We start from the raw sequence: 23930 nt of genomic DNA on the forward strand, positions 1-23930 counted from the left end.
ATAATAATAATAATATATAAGAAGGAATAGTTAAAAATTTCTTTCTTTTAATATATATAAATATTTTTTATTTAGAATCCTTTTGTCACACACACACAAAATTAAATGAGTAGTCAAATATACTAATCTCCTAATGATCTGATAAATCTTACTCTCTATGACTTTTTTGAAGTCATGTATTTCTGTTTTCCATATGCAAGAAAGGATTTACCACTGATTTGCTACCTGTAATATAGGAATTATTGAAGGGACCCAGGACAAAAATCAAATCTTCCCTTTCTAATACAGAGCACTATTTGGACCTGACTTCATGGTAAACACATTATTATTTCTATACTAAGTATGGAATTATCTTCTGTAGCAACTTACCTCTTTGGATTAACTTAATTCAAGGCAGGGAACATTGACTAGGCAATGTGTATATAACAAGTCAGTGAGGTGTTAAAGAAGGATATAGGAGATTTGCTAACTGTGTTCTCTGACCACAAGAGATTTAAAATCTGAGGAGAACAGGGTTCTTAAATAGGAAGGGTTTTTTTCTTGCCAGGACCCCATGTATAGGACATGCCTTCCTTAAGAGTTGTTGAATAATATATAAGGAGGTAAAGGCGTATCTGGGTTAAGAACCTTTGAGTTTGTTGATTTCGTGAGTTGCAGCTGGATTCATGGAAATGAGACAGTGTATGTTCTCTGCTGAAAATTTCACATTTTGAAGAGGATTTTATAAATTAGTGGAAAACCTGCTCTTTTATTTTGTATTGCAATGTCTTCCTTGTTTGTTTCTTTGCATAATTATGAGATGGGGTATTCTCAAGAGGATATTAGCCTGACACAATGATTTCTGCCACTGAAATAGAGGTATTTGTTTTGGGAGGTTGCCTCTCATTTCCTCTGCGTATGTTCTTAGCCTCGTGTTTCATTGAGATGGAGTCTGGTATCTTGTGATCAGAAAAGCTACCAGAATTATGAAACTCTAACAGTTCACTTGAGGAAAAGTGAGCTTGTCTCAACCAAGTGCAGGATATTACTAGGTAGCTTGTTTATAGATATGGAATTTTAAGATTCTAAAAACTATAAGATGATCTAGTTGTAGCATAGTGAAGAACTACTAAACATGATCCTTTCCCTACTACTTTAGCAAGGAATCCAGTAGAGCATTTAATTTTTTTTTTTCCTTGATGATACCAAAGCAGTGAGTGGCATTTGCAAATTGGATCAGGTAGTTACCACTGTTGACATCATCAGGCCCCTAACTTTTAAATATAAAATAGAGCTAATAAAAATACCTTTCAGAATTGAAATATGCCTTTATTGCAGTAATATATAGGTAAACTTTTTTTGTTTTTTTTTTTATAGTGCAAGAAATAGCTAATAAACTTGCAAAAAGTAGAAGCACCCCAAAACCATACTTAACTCATGTTTCCTCTGGAATAACTACATACAGTGCACTTTGAGAGTAAATGCACTGACTATCAAAGAGCTTTTTGTCTTATAGAAAAATTAATAGAATAATTTAGTATCTAAAACCTCAGATGAAAAGTGACAAACAACGTGAGGAAATTATTAACAATGATTCAGATAATCAATGGATCACTTTCTTTGGAGGCCATCTGGAAAGGCTTCTTTGTGAGGCAAGATTTGTCAGGCAGTTTGAAGTGGGCCTGAAGGGACATAGTGGATTTCAACAGGTAAAGATAGAGAAAAGAGGTAGGAGGATATTCTAGACATGGGGATGGAAGTGAATATCGTTATATAGGTGAAGGTGGTGAAGGCAGACTCCTAAAAGTTGGAAGAAAGAGAACTATGGTTTATATTGGTAGCCATCTGGAAATCCCGTCTTCCTGGGAAATGCAGGATTGGGGTTTAGGTAGGAGAGAAGGAAATAATGAAGTTGTAAAAAGAGAGGCAAACTGTGATAAGAAGTGAGAGAAGTGGGGAACCAATACCATGGTTAAGGGGTATCAAGGAATACAACAAAGACCAAACAAACTTAAAGAAACAAAGCTGATTCTTTGTCTGATTGTCAGGCAGGGAACATGCACCAGTGAAGAAATTCATCGAGGGGACACAGAGGGGAATGTGTTATTAAAGGGGTATAATGATGGTTGTGATAATTAAACTAGCATTTTGGATAGGATAGAATCACTTTTTTGGTCTGTATGTGTTTGATTAAAAAATTTCCATTATTCATTGGTTAGAAAATGGTCTTTAATTAGTCTAGAAGGTTTTGGCATCCCAGGGTCATTCAGAGTTTATGGTTATATATCAGCTTCAATTCTTTAGGAACAGTTGGATGAAATAGGGCAGTAGATTTTGATATCTCTTATGCAAGTGTTACTATACACAGAAAATTTCTATTTATATGAGTTAGCAAGAGAAAAGATGAATGAAGCTACTTGATTTGGTTAGTAATATGATTTTTGCTTGTCTTTTGCTTTTTCTTGTCTCATAATAAGTCTGTTTTTGATTTGAAGACATTTTCTTGAGTGACCACTACTAAATTTAATGCTCCATTCATTAAAGTTTTTAAAAATTAGTTTTATTGAAATATAACTCCATACTATGTAATTCATTTATAGTATACAATACAGTGGTTTTTAGTTACCAGTTTGAGAATATTTTGATCATCTCAAAATCCTGTTTTCTTTAGCTATCATTCTCTTTTTTCTTCCCTAGGCCTAAGCAACCACTAGTCTACTTTCTATCTCTATAGATCTTTCTGTTCTGGAATTTCATATAAGTAAAATCCCATAATATTTGGTATTTTATGACTGGTTTCTTTGAATCATCCCAATGTTTTCAAAGTTTATCCATGTTGTAGCATGTATCAGTGTTTTATATGGCCAAATAATATTCCATTGTAAGGACAGCTGAATTTTGTGAATCCATTTATCATTTGATGGACATTTGGTTGTTTTTACACTTTCACTATTCTGAATAATGTTGCTATAAAAATTCACATTCAAGTTTCTATGTGAACATATGGGTTTAGTTATCTTGGCCATATACATAGGAGTAGAATTGTTGGGTAATATTTTAACTCTGTGTAATTGTTTGAGTATATGAAATACTTTTTTCCAAAGTGGCCATACTATTTTATGTTCCCAACACTGTATGAGGCTGCTAATTTGCCACATTCTTGACAATACTTATTATCTGAATTTTTGATTCTAGCTTTCTAGAAGAGTGAAGTGGTATCTCATTGTGGTTTTCATTTCCATGATGGCTAATGATGTTGAGCATATTTTCATTTGCTTATTGGCCATTCGAATATCTTCTTTGGAGAAATGTTCTTTAAAATCCTTTGCTTATTTTTAAATTAAATTATTTATCTTTGTATTGTTGAGTTCTAAGTATTCTTTGTATACATCAGACATATGATTTTCAAATATAATTAATTCTCATTATTTGTAAATTCCATATTTGCAAATTTGCCTGTGAACTAAATGTATTTTTAACTCCCTGTATTTTCTCCCATTGTCTGTGTTAGCTTTTTACTTTCTTGATAATGCAATTTAAAATACAAAAGTTTAAAATTTTGATGACATTCAATTTGCATATTTTTTTTTTTTTGCTTTTGATTTTGGTATAATATCTAGGGAGCCCTTCATTAAATCCAAGGTCATGAAGATTCACCTTTATGTTTCTGTCTAAAATTTTTATTTGTTTATTTATTCTTTATCATCCTGTGGGTTGAACCCAGGGCCTTACACATGCTAGAAAGTACACTACCACTAAGCTATACTTCTAGCCCTGTCTTAAAGTTTCAGTTTTAGCTCTATTTATTTATTTATGACAGTGGGATGCATTATAATTCTTATTACACATATAGGCAGCTTTAGCTCTTACATTTAGTTCTTTGAAACATTTTGAGTTAATTTATATGGTGTAAAGCAACTTTACTTTCTTTAATTTTAAATTTTCACAAGTGGCTAGCTAGTAGTCTTAACACTGCTTATACTACTTGATGGAAAAAATATTCGTTCTTCATTGAATCATTGCCAGAAATCCTGGCACTATTTTTGAAAATCAGTTGGCCATAAACGTAAGGATTTTTTTTTTGGTGCTCAATTCTATATGTCTGTTCTTAAGCCAGGACCAGACTGTCATGTTTACTGTTACTTTGTAGTAAAGTTTGAAACTTGAGAAGTGAGAGTTCTGTTTTGTTCTTTTAAAAGATTATGTTGGCTCTTCCAAACCTCTTGCAATTTCAGGTGAAATTTAGAATCAACTTGTCAATTTCTATAAAGAAATTTAGTGGGATTCTGATGGGAATTGCATTGGATCTATGTATCAGGTTGGTAAATATTGCCATCTTAACAATGTGAAGTCTTTCAATCCATGAACATGGTATGTTTCCTCCAATTATTTAGATCTTATTGATTTTCTTTAATCAATGCTGTATAAATTTCAGAGTATAAAAGTTTTGTAATTATTTTCCTAAATGTATTTATGACTATTTTATTCTTTTGGATGCTGTTATAAATGGAATTTGTAAAGTATTTCTTGATTGTTTATTGCCCCCTGTCCAATCTTAATTGTGTATAGTCTCTTAACATGTTTTTGTATTGCATACTTCTGGACCCTAATTAATACTGCTTCCTCTTTCTAGAATGTCTTCCCTCTCCAAGTCTCATTGTTTAATTCTTACACAGTGTGGTTGGTAAAGGAAATTGATGTAGCCACTATGGAAAATAGTATGGATGTTCTTCAAAAAATTAAAAATAAACCACCATATGATCTAACAATCCCACTTCTGGGTATATATGCAAAAGAACAGAAATTAGTATGTTCAGGAGGTATCTACACTTCCATATTCATTGTAACATTATTTACAATAGTTAAGCTATGGAAATAATCTAAGTGACATTTGAATGAATGAATAACAAAAATGTGGTACATATACTCACACTACAAAATATTATTTCCTATATTTTTTTAGAAAAGGAAATCCTTTCAATTATGATGACATGGATGAAATTGGAGGATACAAAGCTAAGTGAAATAAGCCAGGCATGAAAAGACAAATACTGCATAATCTCACTTATATCCAGAATTTTAAAAAGTTGATCTTAAAGAAATAGGGAGTAGAATGGTGGCTGCCAGTTTGCTGGAATATGTGGGAAACAGGGAGATGTTGGTTACATGATGAAAAGTTTCATTTATTCAGGATGAGTACACTCAGGAGAGCTAATGTACAGCATGGTGAACAGTTATGCATTTGTTAGTTAGCTCATTGTGGTAATCATTTCATAATGCATATGAATATAAAAATTGCATTGTAGACCCTATATATATACATATAATTTTAAATTTGTCAATTATACTCAGTAAAGATGGGTGGAAAAGACTCACCATATTTCCTAAAAGGAAAGGTAGAGAGCAGTGGAGAGGTGAGGAGAGGAGAGGAAAGGGAAAGTTAATAGTTCACAGTTTTCTTTATTACACTTGAATATACAGATACCTTAGGGGAACCTAGTTCAATTGCTAGGTGCCTGGATTTTTAAAATGGAATCTTTGGGTCCAAATCACAATTCTACCATTACCTTGACATCACCTATGATTTAGGGAATGTTATTTAACTTCTCTATTTTTCTATCATACAATAAGAACAAGGTGTATAACTATTTGCATTAATTTCTTTATTTCATAGGTTTGGTGAGAAGTCTGTATATATTAATATGGGTATAGTTCCTAGCCCATCATAATTCTTTATTATTTTTATCTACCCAGTTTTAAAATCCATGCTGTTTATACCAACATGGAAACATAGTACTTACACAGACTGTGCTTGATACATATCTGTTACTAGAAAAGCTGTGGTGATGGTGGTAGTGGTAGTTGTTGTGGAAGCTATTTCAGCTGGAACTGAGTCTCAAGGAAAACATCAAATGCTTTTATTTTCTAATGAAAGTGTCAGGGTAAGATTCAGTTACTTGATCTAAGCCAAATGTCAAGCTTTTCTATCCATCCTCTGAGAGCACCACTATTGGAAATGACTGCCCTTTCATTAAATACACTTTTATGCTACAAGTTCTTATTTTTTCATGGCCATCTGTACTGAGAATTCAGATAGCTATTAGAAGTCTTTAAAATCTGCAGATCATAAATACTTTGAGATCTAATTCTGAGTATTACTCACTTTTCATGAATACCTTAGCACCTAATAGTACAATGGACATAATAAGATTAAAATGTGGGATAATTATATAAAGTAAAGAACCCTAGATATAAAATTCTTAAAAATTCTCAAGAGCATGTAATTAGAGAGTGCATAGGGTACTGGAAAATATACCTTTTAATAAAGGACATCAATTTTCTTTCTTAGTTTTAATAAACATCCTATTTTTTGATAAACCCAAGATTTCAGAATATGTTCTATATCCCTGATCAAATGAGCAAGTTGCTGAAAAAATTGTAACTTATTATGCTCATTTATAAAATGTATTTGATTTATACTGACCATGCATGATTTATACCAAGATCTATCAAAAATGACTTTGCCTCTTTTTTGGACAGCAAATTACAAAAATGTGCCAAGATGGGTCCTATCATTACATGCTACAAATGCTATTTAAAATGTAGTATAGAAATTACCTAAAACAACTTTGGATCAAACTTCAAAATATCTTCTCTAATGTATTCATGAATTCAGTAAATAAGTTTAGATCAACATTTGTCTACCTTTCTTTTTTCTTTCTCTTCTGTTTCTTATGTAGGGCACAAGTCTTATACTTTCATGGTTGGCTAGAGTCCTATGGGCTGTAGATGATGGATTATATTTATGCAAAAGAATTGAGACTAAACTTTCCTAGAGTATCACATCCCTGGAAACTTGAATCTTGTGGTTGATATAGCTAATGTCAGTGGCTTTTACACCTCTGGGGTACATTCACTTCCTCCGCTGGAACTGACTCCCACTTAGGCACGTATCCTCCAATTTAGGTTCCTTACTCTTTTTCCTTTCAAGATATTCTGAATCATCTGGACATCATTTCCTGCAACATTTTCTCTCATTCGTTTCTTGTCCAAAACTCATTTTGTAATGATGAGGTTAGATCACTTTTCAACATAACATAAGTATTCATGGATCTAATGACATTTAATAGTGAGAACTGGGTTGTTCACTTTTCTGTAGTTATTCCTACACCCTTGAACAGCTCTGGAGTTTGTGATAGAGTTCATTAATTCATTCATTCATTCAATGATTCTCTTGTTACTTTGTTTATTTGTATTTTGTGTATTCCTGTGTTGGGTTTTATGTATATATTGGAATGGATTTTTCTTCTGCTCTTATGTGTGGGCTTTTTAGGGCACAGCCTTATTTTTTCAAAGTGTTCTAGTGATCTAGATTGACACACTTTGTAGGTGTGGTATCTACAGCCTTTGTATTAATTCTGTTTTTGCTGTAGGAGTGGATGCTCATGAGTGGGATTTGAGGACCCCTCTTAGTATTCCTAATTGCTGCCAGGTCACTTGGTAGGTACTTGTCAGGACAGTATGGCAATGATCTCTTGGGCTCCCACACAGCAAGCTGAGGTGTGGCCTTCTCACTCTGCTAGCTCGTTGAGAGTCATATATTGATTTTCAGATACAGGTTGTCTATGCAGTTTTTGGATCAGGTAAAGTCAGCCTGCTTCTCTGATCTACAAGCTTTTCTATGCCAAATTTGTCCACTGTGTTTCTCTCTCTGTATTATTTTTACCTCTGTGGTAAACCAGTGCTGTTGCTGTTGCTGCTGCTACCACATCTGGCTTTGTTCCAATATATTCTTTCTTATTCTTTGTTCAATGCACCTGTGTTTCTGGGTCTCTAAGAGAGTCTGTTTTATATTTAATTTCAGTGAACTCCCTCTTTCAAGCACCTTGCTGAGAAGCATTTCTCCCCACTGCTTATATCTTGAGCCTCAGAGCAACTGGAAATGCAGCCTTCCTCTAATCTGCCATCTTGAATATTCCATTCAATCATTCTCCTATCAGAAATAGTTATTGTTACATACTCTGTGCTAGGCATTCTGCAGGGCTCATACAATCTGTTGGTAAGTGAGAAACTCACTTTGGTTTGCTCAGTTGTTTATTTTTAGGTCATGTCTCCCCACTAAGCTATAAATATTATGAAGTCAGAAACCATATTTTTTGTACCCCCTCATATGTCCTCCTCTGATATGGTCACTTATGAAGTGATTTGTTGATTGAATGACTCCAAGTCTTGTGGGGAGTAAGACTACAAAAGGAAAACAATATTCTGTTATTTATTAGGAAGAAGGGCAATATGATTCTGAAATGAAAATAATTTTATCCCTACTCATTTGTTAAACTCCACAGCTATCTTCAGCAAAAGCTTAGAATATTAGATCAGGGAGAGTCTTAGTAATACTCCCTCTCTCTCTTTCTGGTGAGGCAAAAAAATTAAGGAGATCACCCAAGGTTCCACAGTTGTCAGACCACAGATTTGGGGCTATTGTCTGGGTTTTAAATATGCCACATCTTGATCATTTTGAGTACACTGTGACACTGTGTGAGGGTTTCCTCACACAGTGATCCTATATTATACTCAAGGCTTTAGATAGTAAGGTGAGATTGTATCACCTAGATAAAGATCCCCTTAGAAAGTTCTGTAAGCAAACCAGGATAATCAAATAAGGCAGATGTTATTTGGCATCAGATTTTAGGGAAAAAAAATAACTTGAGTTGGCTGAATCCTAGAGCTTACACTTGTCTCTTGCATGAAATTGTTGCATGAAAATGTGTTGGGACTTTGACATGTGTTGCAACCAGTCTTCAAAAGAGTGAGTCACACCTCCTCCTACTCTGCAACTGTTAGTGCTGGCTTCTGGCAAAAGGTTGGAAACATTGCAGTCATGTGGCTTGGCTTGCTGGGAGAAAAGAGGCCATGAGCCAGGAGAAAGCAGGGAAGAAAGACTTCCTGAGGGAAGTCAGGAAGAATATGGGACAAAATGAGGGTGAAAATGTAGCCCCACATAATGGACCAGATCACTGGACATAGATTCTAAGTAGGAATGAGGCTAATTCAAAGTATTTTCTAAGATTCACCACCCAAGAATTGTGTTTATAGGATGGCTAAACAAACAGATTAAGAAATATAGGTGATCTTTAATTCCTACAAAGAGGAAATACATTTAGTTTTGAAGATCCTGAGTGGGTTGTATTATAAGGATTAATAAATGAGGCAACTAAGGTAGAGCAGGAATGGGGCAGGCAAATTGGTTCTAGATGGGAAAATGGGAAACAAGGTAGAATCTTTCTTAGGAAACAGTTTGACAGCTGATAATCTTGGGTGACTCATGATCCCTCTGCCAGCTAGAGGCTTTGAGCTCAATTTACTTGTGCTGCTTGTGGCACATACTGTTGGGCTATGGCCAACAGATTTCTTACTAGTTCTAGGTTAGGGTTGTTGCAGGGGGATTCATGCCAATTTAGCTGAGATAGGCCTAAAAAATTATGGGAACAGACTATCTCAAATAAGAATTGTGAAACATTTTGGAGTGAGGCTTCATTGATGAGTGATATATGAGGACACCTAGATTTGGATCTTGGGAGAAGGTAGAAAGTTTTGAAAATATACAAGAAAAAAGAAAAGTAAAAGAGAGCTGTGCACAACCAAAGAGTTTTTATAGTATGTACAAAAGCAAGTAGCAGTGTCAGTTTAATTGCTGTTCAGTGGAGTGAATGAGGGTTATGGAGTGAACAACAAAAAGGCAGCTATTATTCACATGTAGAGTAGGTTGACTTCTGACTCAGGCAAGGGCATGGATTTCTGAATATGAGTAGTAGTATATAATATGTGGTGAAGGAATCAGAATAATGAAATGGGATAGATAAAAGTATAATTCAACATTTTGTGTAGACTTTTAGTGTTTACAATTGATTTCATATGTATTCTGTATTTTTCCTAGGACAAAACATGTGAACAGCTATTATTTTATTACTATTTCATATGAGGACACTGAACTTCAGAGTCAGATATAATTGCCCAAGGTCACACAGGTAGAGAATCAGGGACTAATTTTAGGTGTTATATTCTGAATCCTGAGTTTTACTTCCTGGGTTATACAGCTTTATTCTAGTGAAATCTGTGCATTGCCCTGGCTGATCTTGCCTGGCATCATGGCTCTCTTGATCACCCTATCTTAATAGTGTATTGTCTGATGCGTGGCATATGGTGGGCACTCAAGAATTGTGTTTATAGGATGGCTAAACAGATTAAGAAATATAGGTGATCTTTAATGATGAAGTAGATTTTATAATGATGTGAGTTAGACATTTGTTCCAGTGAACTTTGCTCCTAGATATAGTGCATTTTCATTTACCACCAGTGTTGGCTACCTGGTCCTTTCCTAATTCAGAGTTCAGCTGGTATTGCATCAAAATTTGGATTAAACATTATATGATATTAAACTACACCATGAATAAATATTACCTGTTTTATATTAAACACTGCTCTTTAGTATAAAACACCTACTAGCCCACAATATTTTTGTTTTTCTCTCTTCCCCTATACTTTCTCCTTTCCTCTTTGATTTAAAATCAGAGGACCTGTGATTAGTCCCTGATTCACTGTTGGCATGACTATATGTGACTCTGAGGCTCAACCTCCTCATGTATGAAATCAGGATAAAATAATATCTATTCATAAGTTTTACCCTAAGAAAAATAGGGAATGCATAAGGAATGGAATGATAGCTTTATTTTTATTAATACCTTTTCTCTAGTTAGTTTGTATTTTGTACTCCTTAATATTATTGTGTAATAAATCATATATTTTTATCTCCTTTGGAAAAAGTAGTTTGTTTTCTACTTCTTCCTTGTCTCCCACAATTTTAAGTATAATATTAAGTACTTAATTGACTATTTATAAATATGTGTTGATGGGGTAATCTTCTGTAAATACAGTGAATTATTTTGTTTAACTTTGTGTCTTTCATGGTAAAATAAAATTTATATATGTCATAGAAGTTTGAATTTGCTTGTCATAGAAAGACCTTGGTTTTAGCATCATAAATAGCTAGGTTTTTATTCCTGCCTAGCACTTAAATAGGACTTTGGGTAAATTTTGTAATATTCAGAATCTGTTTTATCATTTCTAGATGCAAATAAATAATTTTTATCTCCTAGTGTTATCATGATAATTACATGTGCTGAAAGATGAGAAAACACTAGAATGCTGTATAACACTTAGCATTTCACCTACTTTCTGCTGTATTTTGAAACAATATTCTAGAGGAAAGACTAGTTTTAATCTTAGATCCTGATTTATAAGGTGCATAATACTGGACAAGTGACTCAATCTCTCCAAATTCAGTTTTCAGCACAATGAGATCAAGTGAGATGATCAAACATAATAGACAATGAGAATGGATTTTTGTAGACTATAAATGAAAAAATGAAAGCTATTTCTGCTATCCATATTTTATTGATAAGGCACTAAGATAGAAGATTGTGTTCTAATCTTCTTTTAGTAGAAGAAACTTGTTTAATGACTTCAAGGTTTTCCAACCTAACCTAATATTTGGAGATCTGGCCTCAAAGTATTATCCTTTCTATCTTGTACATAATAGTCTAATTAAATGGAGCCTTAATTATTATCATATATACTTTATTATATTTAGAGTATTATTCCACTGTTTGTGGTAAATACTGGCCTTTTCTGATGCTAGACATACTGTCAATCTATTCACATTATTTCATATCCACTTTTTCTCTCCCACTCACCATATCTTTGAAAAATGACTTCATAGCTGATCATAGAAATAAACACATTATAACAGTGAATAAACATCAAATATGTCATGTAACACATAATCATAATCTTTAAGAATGGAATGAGCAATACTCAAACTGTCATTCATAGAAAACATGAAAGAGTATGAATACCCCATACACATTTTCTTAAGGTGTTATGGGAAGGTTTGTCCAGGATTCAGATGTAAGGTTGGTATTAGGCTTAGCTGTCTTTTTGAACATGAAGGGTCATGTGATTATTTGGCTTCCATTCATTGAAATTCCAGAACCTTCTTAGTTAGATTTATCTTTTCACATGGGAGCATTAATCAAGATAAATTCCATCACAACTGTTGCCAAACATTTCTTGCCATGTGCTGTGTAGTTAGTTTACTCAGAGCCTACTTCAAAGGACTATAATTTCACTGTTTCATCACGTTAGCATTTCATCTGTCGTTCTGGCAATATTTGATGCCTCTTTTATCCTTCAGGTTTTTTCTCTGTATAAACTATTAATATATATGAAAATGCATGTGTCTCTCTTAGACTCTCATTACCATCTTGCCTGCACTGCTAGTTTTGCATGCAGCCTGCAGTAAATTCAGTGTGGATGGTCTAAGTAAGTTATGGAAAAGCCAAATGTGATTGGACAGATTCATAAAATGCAGTCAGATTGTACACTGCTGAATATATATTTCTTTCTCCTTCCTCTATACCCACACACAAGGCTGTGTTTGCATATATACACACTATATAGGAGAAGTCTTGGCCACACATAAATAAGTTGATAAAGTCCAGGAGTCACATAGCACTTACCAGACACTGAGTTGCAGCTCATGAATCAGCTATAGCAAACTATAAATAAATGACCATGGGCTCATTACTGTGCCAGTTATGGGCCTTTTCCAGTGATTGCTTTTTAATCTAAAAATAGGGACCAGTGGGCTGTTTAAAATATTTCATGTCAAGGGAGTAAATATCCATAATCAGCTGCCCCCCTTGTTTTTCCTTCTTGAATCAAGACATATTATTAATGCATAATGGGTAGGAAAAATGATTGGCTACGGGATTTCTAGGTTGTAATTTTACCTCAGATGCCAGAACACAAAATCTTGTGTGACCTTGCATGAATGATTTTCTATCCCTGGGTTCTTGTTTACCAATTTTCTGAAATGAATTTGCAATCATGTCAGAAAATTAATCTCAGCTGGTTAGCTGATTGGTTTGCTTTCTGGGCATCCATCCCATTTTTCATGATTCTTCTCATTTCTTGTGCAGTATATTTGTCAGAACTCTTTGGGTTGCAAGTGGAAGAAACACAAGTGGAATTGGCTTAAGCAAAAGGAGGAACTGATTGACTCATATGCTCCCACCAAGAACAGGGTTTGGAGAGCAGACACACAACTTCCCTTTCTTACAAAGGAGAATCTTATTCTTATTGGGATTTCCCCTTTCTAGACTTTGCCAGGTCTTCTGGTGAATTCAGCTTTTATGTCAGAATAATCAGGGTAGCTGAGCCCTTCCTATGAGAACTTTGAGACAGAGAAACATATGCTAGTGGGAGAAACATCTGTGGGAGGAAACAAATCATCATTTTTTGTTGTATCAAAGGACTTGTTGGGCTCAAATCAGTTAAATATATTTGATATGGTCTGTAAAGGTTAAAATGTGGTACTACTCCTTCCCCTTTTGTAAAAACTTTATTACTATGCTTGATTTTGTACCTTTCACAACTGTGTTTCACAGTTATAATCTTTTATACTTCTCTTATTCTTGTTTATACTCCTATAACCCTCTTTTCCTCTCAATACCATTTTCAGATTCTGTCATGATGTCATCCAGTTTCTGATTACAGATAGATAGAAAACACACCATGTGTTCTTATTCCTTGAGCTCACATTCTTTATTCACAAAGAAAAGACCTTTACCTTCTTCCTACAGCTACTGGTGTTAAGACATCCTTAAAACTGCTCTACCATTACATTTTGGTTAGGAGTCACCATCATGGTGACTTATATGCTTCACAGACAAATTCATATCCACATTTCAAACCACAGCTTGATTAGGTTTGGACTTTTGTGATCAGATGGTTTCAGGAGGGTTTGGCTTGCTTTTAAGTTTCCTTGTATTGCTGAGGTCTTCATATTAATCTTAGTGGGAATTCAGAAATATCCAAGAGATGTGTAATGAACTGGTGGGATGACTGCCAGGAGACTCTTTTGATGGGTCAGTTTGCATTACCCCCAACCCCCTCCATGTTTTTCTTTTAATTTTGGCTGGAAGTGACTAAGGAAGTGTGTACTTGATATGAGAATCCAAGGAATGATAGCATAAGGATTACAGGTCTGTTTTTTGGGTGAGCCTCTGGACTGGCCCCATGGTTATCTGAGCATTTCAGAAAGAGAGGGAGGGAATCTAGGTAAGCCACTCTGTCAGACATGGGTACACCATTTTCTGATAAAGGGTGTCAGAAAGTGGAGAAGCAGCATAGCCTCTCCAATTCTACATGACACTTATGACTGTTTTAGGGCATAGAAGCTTCTGAGGAAACTAGCATCATTTTGTTTTCAGGGTTTTGCCAGGAGTTTTGCCATCAACAGGAGGCCTCATATTTTCAAAGACATGGACATCTTCATGGTGAGCTTCTGCTGCACTGAATTCCATCAAATAACTTTGTGTTATTTTTCCAGCAGCAGACAGCAGTGGAAGGGGAGAACATTACCAAGAGGAGGAGTGTTCATGAACTCTCACAAGACACACTTCAGGTATTCCTGGGAATTACCAAGTAAGACCTGGGGGGATCTTGTGTGGACAATGTAAGCCAATAGTCAGTTCAATAGGAGTTATTTGTTTCATTCTGGCAGTTATACATGATGAGACCTGACCAAACAGTTTACTCTTGTAAAGACTTTGATTTTATGGTCCTTTGAAGGAGGTATTATAAGAATTGATGCAAATATCTCCAGGAGAGGGACTTTAAATGAATGGAAAATTACTATTGCCATATTATCAGATCAATGTTTTGTTCTAATAATTAGTTATACATGATAGTAGAATGAATTTTAATACATCATACATAAATGGAGTATAACTTCTCATTCTTCTAGTTGTACAGGATATAAAATTACAACAGTTGTGTAAATATATATGCACATAGGGTAATGTCTGATTCATTGTACTGTCCTGTCTTCCTCTATGTCCTCTTTCCTTCCTTCACTCTACTCTAATTCAAAATACCTTTATTTTCCCTACCCCCCCACCTTATTGTGAATTAGCATCTACATATCAGAAAAAACATTTGGCCTTTGGTTCTTTGTGCTAGGAGCCACAGCAAAGTATTATGATGCATGGTACCTTTGGTTAAGTTGACTGCCAGCTAGCCATTGAGATGATATGATTATGTTAAGATTTACATTCATATGGAAATTGGACTCCTGCTGTTCACCTTGGCCTGCTATGGAATGGGACTCCTGGAGAGTTCCCATTGGTTGGGGAAGGATAGTAGGAGGGTTTTCCCAGGGGAGGTCCTGGGCACCTGGTTCAGGGAGACATGACCACGTGAGTGGACCAGTTTGCTGGCTGGACATGTCCCAGGTATTGGCGGCATTTTCAAAAATAAAGTTTTGTTCCTGCTTGAGTGGCTCATGATTCTGTGCCCAGCTGGGTTGCGGCAATATGCCTTATTAAAAACTTCTTAAGCAGCACCTACCCTGCTCCTAAAACCTACCCTAATCACCCAGAATCCACTGCAGCAGTACCCCCCAAACATTGTCAAGCAAGTTTCACCCTTCTGTATGAACTTCTGATAACTGACATGTTTGTAAAAAATGACTAAGCCACTCTATTAACCATTCTCAAAATGGTTCCTGTCCTTGACTCTCTCCCCCCCGCCCCTCCCTCTCATTGTAATTGGACACAATACCTTTATTTTTATGTAGTGCTGAGGAGCAAACCCAGCGCCTAGAGGCGAGCGCTTTACCACTGAGCCAAAACCTAGGCCCTTGACTCTCTTTAGGTATAGAAGACCTATCTTCCTCACTGCAGGGGGAAGGTGTGGGATGCCATATATAATGCCACTAAGGTTAAGCTAAGGGGTAGGAAGCAGTGCCACCTCCTCAGGTTTCAGCAGGAAGAGGAAAGGTGTTTTTTGAAAACATGATCTCTTTTCCTTAAGGAGAGGTCCAGGAGATTTGGTCACCTTTTTAGGAGTCCAGAGAGGCAATCAATAAAAGCTGAACTACTTTCTCCCCTTCCCTAAACACAAGGACAGGTTGCCCAAAACCCAAACCCGCAACACAAGAAAAGACACCATATTGTTAGAAAATGTATTGGGGAAAATCAGTATTCTCAAAAAGGGATAAATTATTTGGGGGGAAGAAAATTTTCTTTCTGAAAATTTTGGAGAAGCATTTTCTGCTTGAACAACAGGGACAGCTCTCCCAACACAGTGCCTTTAACAAAAGGAGCATCAGCTGGAGCCACCTGACCAATTCTATGTTTGCATGTAGTATTCAGATGGAGCAAGGGTTCCTTGTGCGGCATGGATGGGTGATGCTTCTGACATCTTTTCCTGTACTGTCACACTTTTCTGGGGCTGTCTGCCCCTGTCCATGACCCATCTATTATTCCCTGTAGGATACCTCTGACCAGCAAAGCCAACTTCTTGGCTGCAAGATTTGGCACTTGGCACCGTAGCACAGGGAGTCTTGACATTGAAGGCATGTTTCTGGACGGGTTCTGCCTGAACCGGCAGTCCAGTCTTGTGCTCAATTTTCCCAGGCCTCATGGGGGTGGAAAGAGGCTTTTGCGGGGCGGTGGCCTCTACTCCATGCCGACCTGCTAGTTTCTCCTCTAGGATCTTCCCAATGTCTGTCATGATTTTCTGAGCTTCAGTATTCCCAGTAAAGGCAGCTCTCTTAGCTGGGTTTCTGCCTTGCACAGATGATGAAGAGCTGCCCTTTTTCAGAGAACCTTCTTGCCCTTTGCTTTTTATACCAAAATAAAGCCCTTGAAAAAAGTGCTTGAACTGGCTTTTAAAATTGTTTTCAGGAGAAGGCTGTCCCTTCAGTGACGGGGCTGAGGAGGACTTGCTCCCAAGTGCCTCCTTTAATGTTCTGTCTTGAGGATGGGGGAGCTTCCCTCTAGGTTGGCGTGTCACCAACCCTGCATCCCCTCCACCAAACTCGCCTGTTTGGGGTACCAGAGGGCACACCCTTTTTGATGCTAATGGTACCTTCTTGTCCTGACACTTACATAAGACATGTGTCGGCATCCAGGGCTCTTGCCCCTGCTCTATGTTGATCCCTCTGTTGTCACAGTGGGCTTGTAGCACCTGAGGAGCTGCCATGTCCCCACTAGAAGCACTATGAAAATGAGTGAAAGTCTTAGAAGTCAAGGTCTTGCACGTCAAGGTCTGTGAAGCTAAGGTCTTAGATGCCAAGGTCTTGGAAGTCAACTTATCTAAGGCCAGTGTCAACAAAGTAGAAAAGGCTGGAACCAGGCCCTGCTCCCTGCTCTCCATTTTCATCTTCAACTCATTAAGCAACCGATTTTTAAGATCTAATGATTTGGAATCTTTGAGAACTGATATTCCTTCTGGGGGCCTTTCAACGGTCAGGGTTGATTCAACTTTACTCATATTCATATCTGTCCCTGAGGAGCTTTCTGACTCTGTGGTCGTCAGGCTGTTCATAGACTGTGATCGAATAGCACAGAGCTCCTTTGCCTTGAATATCTCCCTTGATTTGTTAGACATGGGAAAATATTCTAAATTCTTAATCATTTTTCTCTGAATCTTTTCTATAAAATTGCTGGGACTCACTCCCTTATTCCATGATTTGGGTCTGGCCCCAGCCTGCTTTGTGGGCAACTTTGGGCTGCATTTATTGGCTATTACAGTCTGTTTCTGACTGTCTTTATCTTTGTCACTGCGTGGGAAGGGCAACGAAGCCCGTCTGTCACCCTCAATTGCCTTGACATTCTCTGTAAGCTCAGGGTTGGTGTGAGAGGGTGAATGTGTTAGGGCCCTCTTATTTTCCTTGCTCACAGGCGAAGGGGCAGAAAGAGGATGATCTAGAGTAGGGCCTGAGATTATTGTTCCCACCTTGCCTACATGAAAAGTACTAATGCTTTCTTTAAGGGGCTTGGAGACCCCAATTTTAGAATCCTTGCCAGAAGTCAGACTGGATGAGGAGGAAATGTTGGAGCGAACTGAGGGCCAGGATGGGGTTCCTTTCATTTTGAAGATGTCTATGGATTCCTGAACCTTTTGGAGAAGCCCACACATCATCCTCTTATGAAAGAGTTTAATATGGTCTTCCAACATCTTTTGTTTGTTGGAACCAAGGAAGGAAATATCCTGGGCGGTATTGAGGCCCTTCTTGTCCTCATACACCAGTGGTGCCAAATCACTGTGTTTTGTTTGGCTAGGGGATTTCTCAGGACTAGTCAATACCGGCTCCATAGAATGCAATGATCTATTCACAGTGCCAGGCATCTGACACACATGGATTTCCTCAAATTTCTTGCTCAAGTGTGCTTCCAGGGCTTCTGTCAGTTGTTTCTGAACTGAGCTCTCCTCTGAGATCTTTGATTTTTTTCCAAAAAGACTATTCAATTTGTTTTTTAGGTTTGTCTTAAAGTCAGAGTCCAGATCATTATCTGGAGCCCCCCCTGAGTCACTCAATGGATCATCTTTTGTGCCAATCTCTGGACTATTTACTTTCTTCACTCTCTCCCCTAGTGGAAGTAATTCTGAGCTCTTCTCATGGAAACTTCTGGGATGGCTCAATTGTAAATCTTTGCTACTTTGACCCTTAAACAAAGAGATCCATGAAAGTCCATAAGTGGACTTTGACTCAGATATCTCGGAAATTTCTGTTTCAGGACTCATCCTTGACAGACACTCACGGACTCTGCGGGGCAGACCCCACCGGTGTTGAATAAGCCTTTTCCGAAGGTGGTGCTCTAGCTTCTTCCGAAGCTCTTTTTTGAGGGGAAAATCTCCCGGAATGATGGTTGTTGGAGCATAAGCCTTGGAGGACCGTCTATCAGATAAAACACTGGGAGCTGGAGGACAAAACTCTTCCTTGGATTTTTGAACCACAAAGGGTAAACCCCACAAACTTTCCTGTCCTTTCTGTAATACGTTATATTCCAAGTCATGAATTTGGGATGGCATGAGAGATTGTACCTCATCCTGGAATCTATGAATCCTCACTCCACCATCACTAACCTGAGATGAAATAGGTGGTGACAAGGTAGGGACCGAGAATTGAAGCTGGTCTTGGGGTGGAACAGGAGATTGGCACTGAAGCTGGTCCTGGGGTGGGACAGGAGATTGGCCCAGTGCTTGGGTCAAGGGTTGAGATTGGATCTCAGCCAAGGACAGAGTTGGGGGAGGGGTTAGAACTAGAGATTCAGGGGCTTCAATGGAAGTGGGCATTGAATTGAAGCAGACATAGGTTGAACAGTCACCTGAGACAGGTACTATAGATTTCAAGGACTCACTGTGCAAAGATGGGAGACCCCAGAAGAATTGGGTACATTTTTTAGGTAAGTTATCCTCAAAGGTCTTAGGATCTGAGGACTGGTGGTCTACCTGCAATTCCTCTGATTTGCCTTTACTGCTCTGTGAAGGAAGGGAGACAGGTGAGTCCTGTTGCTCAGCAACTGACTCTAACCTTTTCCCTGAAGAATTCAATTGGCCGTCTGGCTTAAGTTCTTTTGGAAAGGATTTTGTTTCCTTTTCCTTTTTGTTCTGCATCAGGAAATCACCCTTCTTTTTTATATGTCTCTCCAGAAGGGCCAAGACATCAGGGCATAGAAATGAGAGGTTTCCGGGCTCTACAAGGATGGCTGCAGTATCCCTCTCAGAAGAGGCCTCAGGAGGATGGAGGTCGAGGAGGTTTTTGTCATCATCAGAGGGCTCCAATTGAGAGGGAGACAAGTGTTCGGCATGAGACTGGTTTCCAGAGAACTCTGCCACTGGAAGGCTTGCACTGTCAGTGCATGAGGTTGTTGGGACATTAGTAGACAACCCATCAGGGCTATCCACCAGAGACAAAGTAGCTTCAGGTTGGGCAACAGGTTTTGCTTCTTGACTGTCAGTTGGTGGGGGAAGGGTTGGAACAGGTGGGGGAGGGGTTGGAACAGATGGTTGAGGTGGGATATGATCCACTGGCAATTTTGAACTCAAGGGAGAAGACTCTGGTGGCAGAGAGTCACCCCGTAATGAGGGTCCAGGTAGGTCAATTAAAGGGTTAATTTGGTCAGGTGAACCAATAGAGGAAGGAAATAGAGTTGGCTCAGTTAAAGGAGTTGAAACTGAAGCTCCCGGAGGGATTGCAGAAACAACAGAGGACAGAAAAACTGATGACTCTCTCAAGGACGTCACGGAAGACACACGGGACACAGAATTAACAGCATCTTCCAAGGACGCCTTATAGATCAGTTGACTGACCTTAGCTGTTTTTCTATTACACACCCGACAGAGCGGGTCTGGAGATAACGGTTGCTGAAAGTGGAGGAAATCATTATTCTGGCTCATGGAACTGCAAGAGACAGAAAGCCAAAGCTGTAACCAGAACCACTACAAGGGAAGCAAGATCTGCAGTTCTATGGGTGGTGGGGAGCCCGCTACCTGCTCTACATTCCACACATCTATGACCTCACAATACCCTCCCCTCCCAAGTTCTTTATTCACGTACCCATGGCTATGGCTACCCCTCCTGTGATTAGGGCATATTGCAAAGAATTCCTGGGGGACTGAGTAAAACATGCCAGGAAAGGAATCAGTAAAGAAGGGAAATGACTAATCACCTTCTCAGAATAGAAAGCAGCTTCCTCCTCTCCTCTGCTCTCCGGCAAGTTCTCCAACCTGGAAAACCAGGACAGTTGGTTATATATAGTAAAGGTAAAAACACAGGTTATTGCTGAGGGCCATTACCAAGTAGGAATGACGCATCACAGTTTCCTTGCCAGCGTACCCCATGTTAAATGGACTTGCCTTGGAATTTCGCTGTTGACATTGCATGTGTGTTTGAGAAAGGTGACCCTGCCCAAGGACGAGGGTGGATCCAGGATTAGGGTGTATCCTGCAGTTTGAGGAAGTATCCCGCTCCTTGGGTTTAGGGCGTTCCCGGTTTAAGACAAATTTAAGGCGTTCCCAGTTTAAGACTATATGGGTTTTAGGGGAGTTGGAGGTTGAAGATTATTGCTGCCGGGATTAGGGTGTTCCTGCTGCTTGTTCCCGTTGAGTGTTGAGTTCTCGTGAGATTCAAAGGAGATTGGAAAAAAGCCTCGTGGAGTAGGTGAATTGGGCGGCACGAGAACAGGGATTGCCCCAGAGCGTGTGTGGAGGCCGGTGTGAGTTCGGGAATAAAGAATTGCTGTTTGAATCTACAAAGCTGTGTGGTGGCTCGTGATCTTGTGCCCAGCCAAGACTGTGGCAGGTTATCATTCAGGAGTTTTTACAGGAAACAGGATATTAAAGTCAGAAAGCCCTAAAAACCTGCAGATAAGGTCATAAGTGTCAGGGATAATAGTAAGAAGGTTCACAGGTGTATGTGGTTCCATTTAGAAAGTACTTTCACCTGTACCATCCTACATGCTGCTCAAAACCACCACCTGAAGCACAAGAGTCAGTAGCTAACTCAGAGATGAATCTAATCAGCCAAGAATTAAAGTAGTTTACACCACGTCACCAGACAGAAATTCTGACTCCAAGGCAATCAGGGGTCTTTGGACCTCTCACAGGGCCACCTACTTGGCAGTAAATGTCCAAGGCCCAGGTCCATCACTACTTGATTCACACCCAAGGAAGGGTGGGCAGGGCAGGGACTCTGAGGAATCTCTCAGGTCTCACTGCCTTCTCCTGAGCCTCTCCTCTGAGACCCTGTTTCCTGAGAGAGACTGCACCTAGAAACTGACATCCTCCAAGATCATGGAGCTGTAGAGAGATAGGAAAGTTCACCCTTATAGAGCTCAGGTTGAACAGGCAGAACCTTACCTTTAAATGCTCCATTTTTCCTTCTCTTTGTTCCCTGACGCTGAAAAAAAAAAAAAAAAAGAATGAGGGGCTGGGGCCCATTTCTTTTACTCCTTTCGTTAACAAGCTTAGACATTCATTAGGCAAGAATCGGACAACTCTTCATTTTTAATTAGTAGAAATTGTATTCCTTCCTTTTATTAATCTTGAAGGGCAATGAAATATTTTCAATTTTTTACTTCTTTGATAATTTCAAAGGACATTTTTGTCTGTGAGATTCCACATTTGATGGTCTTAAACCCTCTGCTGAAGGAGGGCATAGAATCTGAGGCCAACCGTCTCATCTGTGCTCCCCCAGGGAACCCTGCGTCCTGGGGCAGAGCTCAGGCTACAGGCTCTACTCAGAGGTCAGCACTGCTGTCCTGACCAGCCCAATATGAAGGCTGGGTGAAGAGCATCTGACATGGGAATGAGACTCAGAATCTAGTCAGAAGAGACCCGTCTCCTTCACTCTCTATCCAGACCAATCTGGAACTCTCCACCACACCCCAAAAGATAGTCTGTGAGCTTCAGATGGAAACCTTAGTCCTTCCTGAACCTCTGACTTCTTTCCCTAAAGAGTGAAGTTCTATCTTGTCCTCAGACTTCCCAAGTCACATCTTTTTTGAGCCAACCAAACATTTAGTAACGTGAGCATGAAAATAACAAATCCCATCTGACATTTCACAAAACATTTCACATTTGACAAAAATCAAGAAACTCCCAAGGGAGTTCTCTCTGCGTCCTTACCTTCTGGGTGGCTTCATTTTTCTTGAGTGTTGGTGAAAATCGTTTCAATACCTGAAAGGACAGGTATAGAAAAAGCAATACCAACCCACTCAAAATGGTACTTTGGGGATCAATAGCCCAAAGAATTGAACCAAGATCAACCATGGTTCGGTGTGGCTTTTCAGCAAAGAGAGAACATTCTTCATTGTCTGAATCGCTCGGTTGCCTAAGGCAAATGAGTTCTGAGGGTGCCCGGGCTTCTCTATATCTCCGGGCTTGCATCACACACCATTGAGGAGTCACAAAGGGAAAGGGTTCTGAGGGCGGGGAGAGAAGACTCGAGGAGGTTGTTCCCCTCCTCCACCTGCCCACCAGCCAGCAGATCCCTTTGCTCAGGTCTGTTGCTCCATTTCCCAGTCCACTCTTTCCTCATGTCATGCCTTCATTACCTCAGGGAGCATTCCTGTTTGTTTCATGTGTAACCAAGATGTTTTACATGAGTCCCCTTTTTACTGTTTGGATCCCTTGACTTACACCCCACCAATTCCACTGCCTTGAAAATCTGACATACACTGCCTGGAATTTTTGCTTGTACCAAGACATTTACACTCTTGGGTCACCTACATCCTTAAATCTATCTTATCTACAGAAAGCTTTTGCTTTACTCTAACTCACATGTAAAACTTAACGTTCTTTCATACTTAGGTAGTTTTATAAGTTTCAATAGCAGATTTTTGTTTCAATCAGCCTGTAGTATCTTCGATCACAGTGGCTGACTCTCATTAAAACTAATAATTTGTTAGTCAACACTCTTGAAACAAAAATAAACATAAAAAGAATCTAAAGAAAATTGAAACTTCAAGTGATCTTGGAGATAAGTTTATAACGTTTGTTTTTTTCTGAAGTAGTGAAGATTAAACATAACAAAGACTATTGGATGTGCTCTATTTCCTGCCCCCTGACAAATTGATCCAGTGTTTTCAAATCTGATAACCATCTCATTTTTTTTCAATTCTTCATTCATTATTTTGATGTAACTTGCTTCTAGCTACCTGAAATTCAAATGGTCCCTGCCTCCACATCAATTTCATAATGCTTATATGACTTTCCCAAACCAGGAAGAGGTTATGGTGTGCTAAGGAATTGAACCCTCAGTCCTTGGTGGCAGGAAGCCACCTAAAATGTCAGAACCTTAGGGCAGATTCTAGTCTTGAAGAGCATTACCCTTGTGGGACACATAATTTTGATATTTTCCTAAGAAAATATGAGTGTCTTGCCATGAAAAAAGCTATTAAGATCTGGGCTATATAAGCACCCTACTACTAATGGAAAATCAACTGCCTATCTATCATACACGATTCAAGCAAAACTTTTGATATTTAAATAGCCCCAATATTGCCCCAGCCTTCTTCTTACACCTGCTTTTTAAAACC

General features: G+C 38.5%; 1 protein-coding gene and 1 pseudogene across 7 annotated transcripts in view; one reads left to right on the plus strand and one right to left on the minus strand.

The window, feature by feature from the left end:
- The window catches only part of LOC308631162 (centrosomal protein of 78 kDa-like), a 37320-nt gene extending 17751 nt beyond the window's left edge, over positions 1-19569 (plus strand). Inside the window, exons 4-6 of one of the 6 annotated variants that reach the window (XR_014018122.1) lie at positions 14435-14506; positions 18627-18851; positions 19543-19569. Coding sequence is in view for 4 of the 6 variants with exons in the window: in XM_081262153.1 (XP_081118279.1) it covers positions 14432-14484 (53 nt within the window). In the remaining 2 variants the exon portion in view is untranslated. Of the gene's footprint in view, positions 1-9916; positions 9986-14431; positions 14920-18626; positions 18852-19542 lie in introns of those variants that run through there. The other 5 variants (XR_014018123.1, XM_081262153.1, XM_081262152.1 and 2 more) reach the window with 5 other exon arrangements.
- On the minus strand, positions 16104-23427 carry LOC308631153 (spermatogenesis-associated protein 31D1-like; annotated as a pseudogene). Its single transcript has 4 exons — positions 22519-23427; positions 21751-21790; positions 20562-20619; positions 16104-20293 (listed from the first exon to the last, which is right to left on the minus strand). The product of its transcript is annotated as a spermatogenesis-associated protein 31D1-like (transcript).
- Between the last annotated feature and the right edge of the window lie 503 nt (positions 23428-23930).

This window comes from Spermophilus citellus (assembly GCF_964194105.1).
Source record: "Spermophilus citellus genome assembly, chromosome: 2".
Classification (NCBI taxonomy): Eukaryota; Metazoa; Chordata; class Mammalia; order Rodentia; family Sciuridae; genus Spermophilus; species Spermophilus citellus.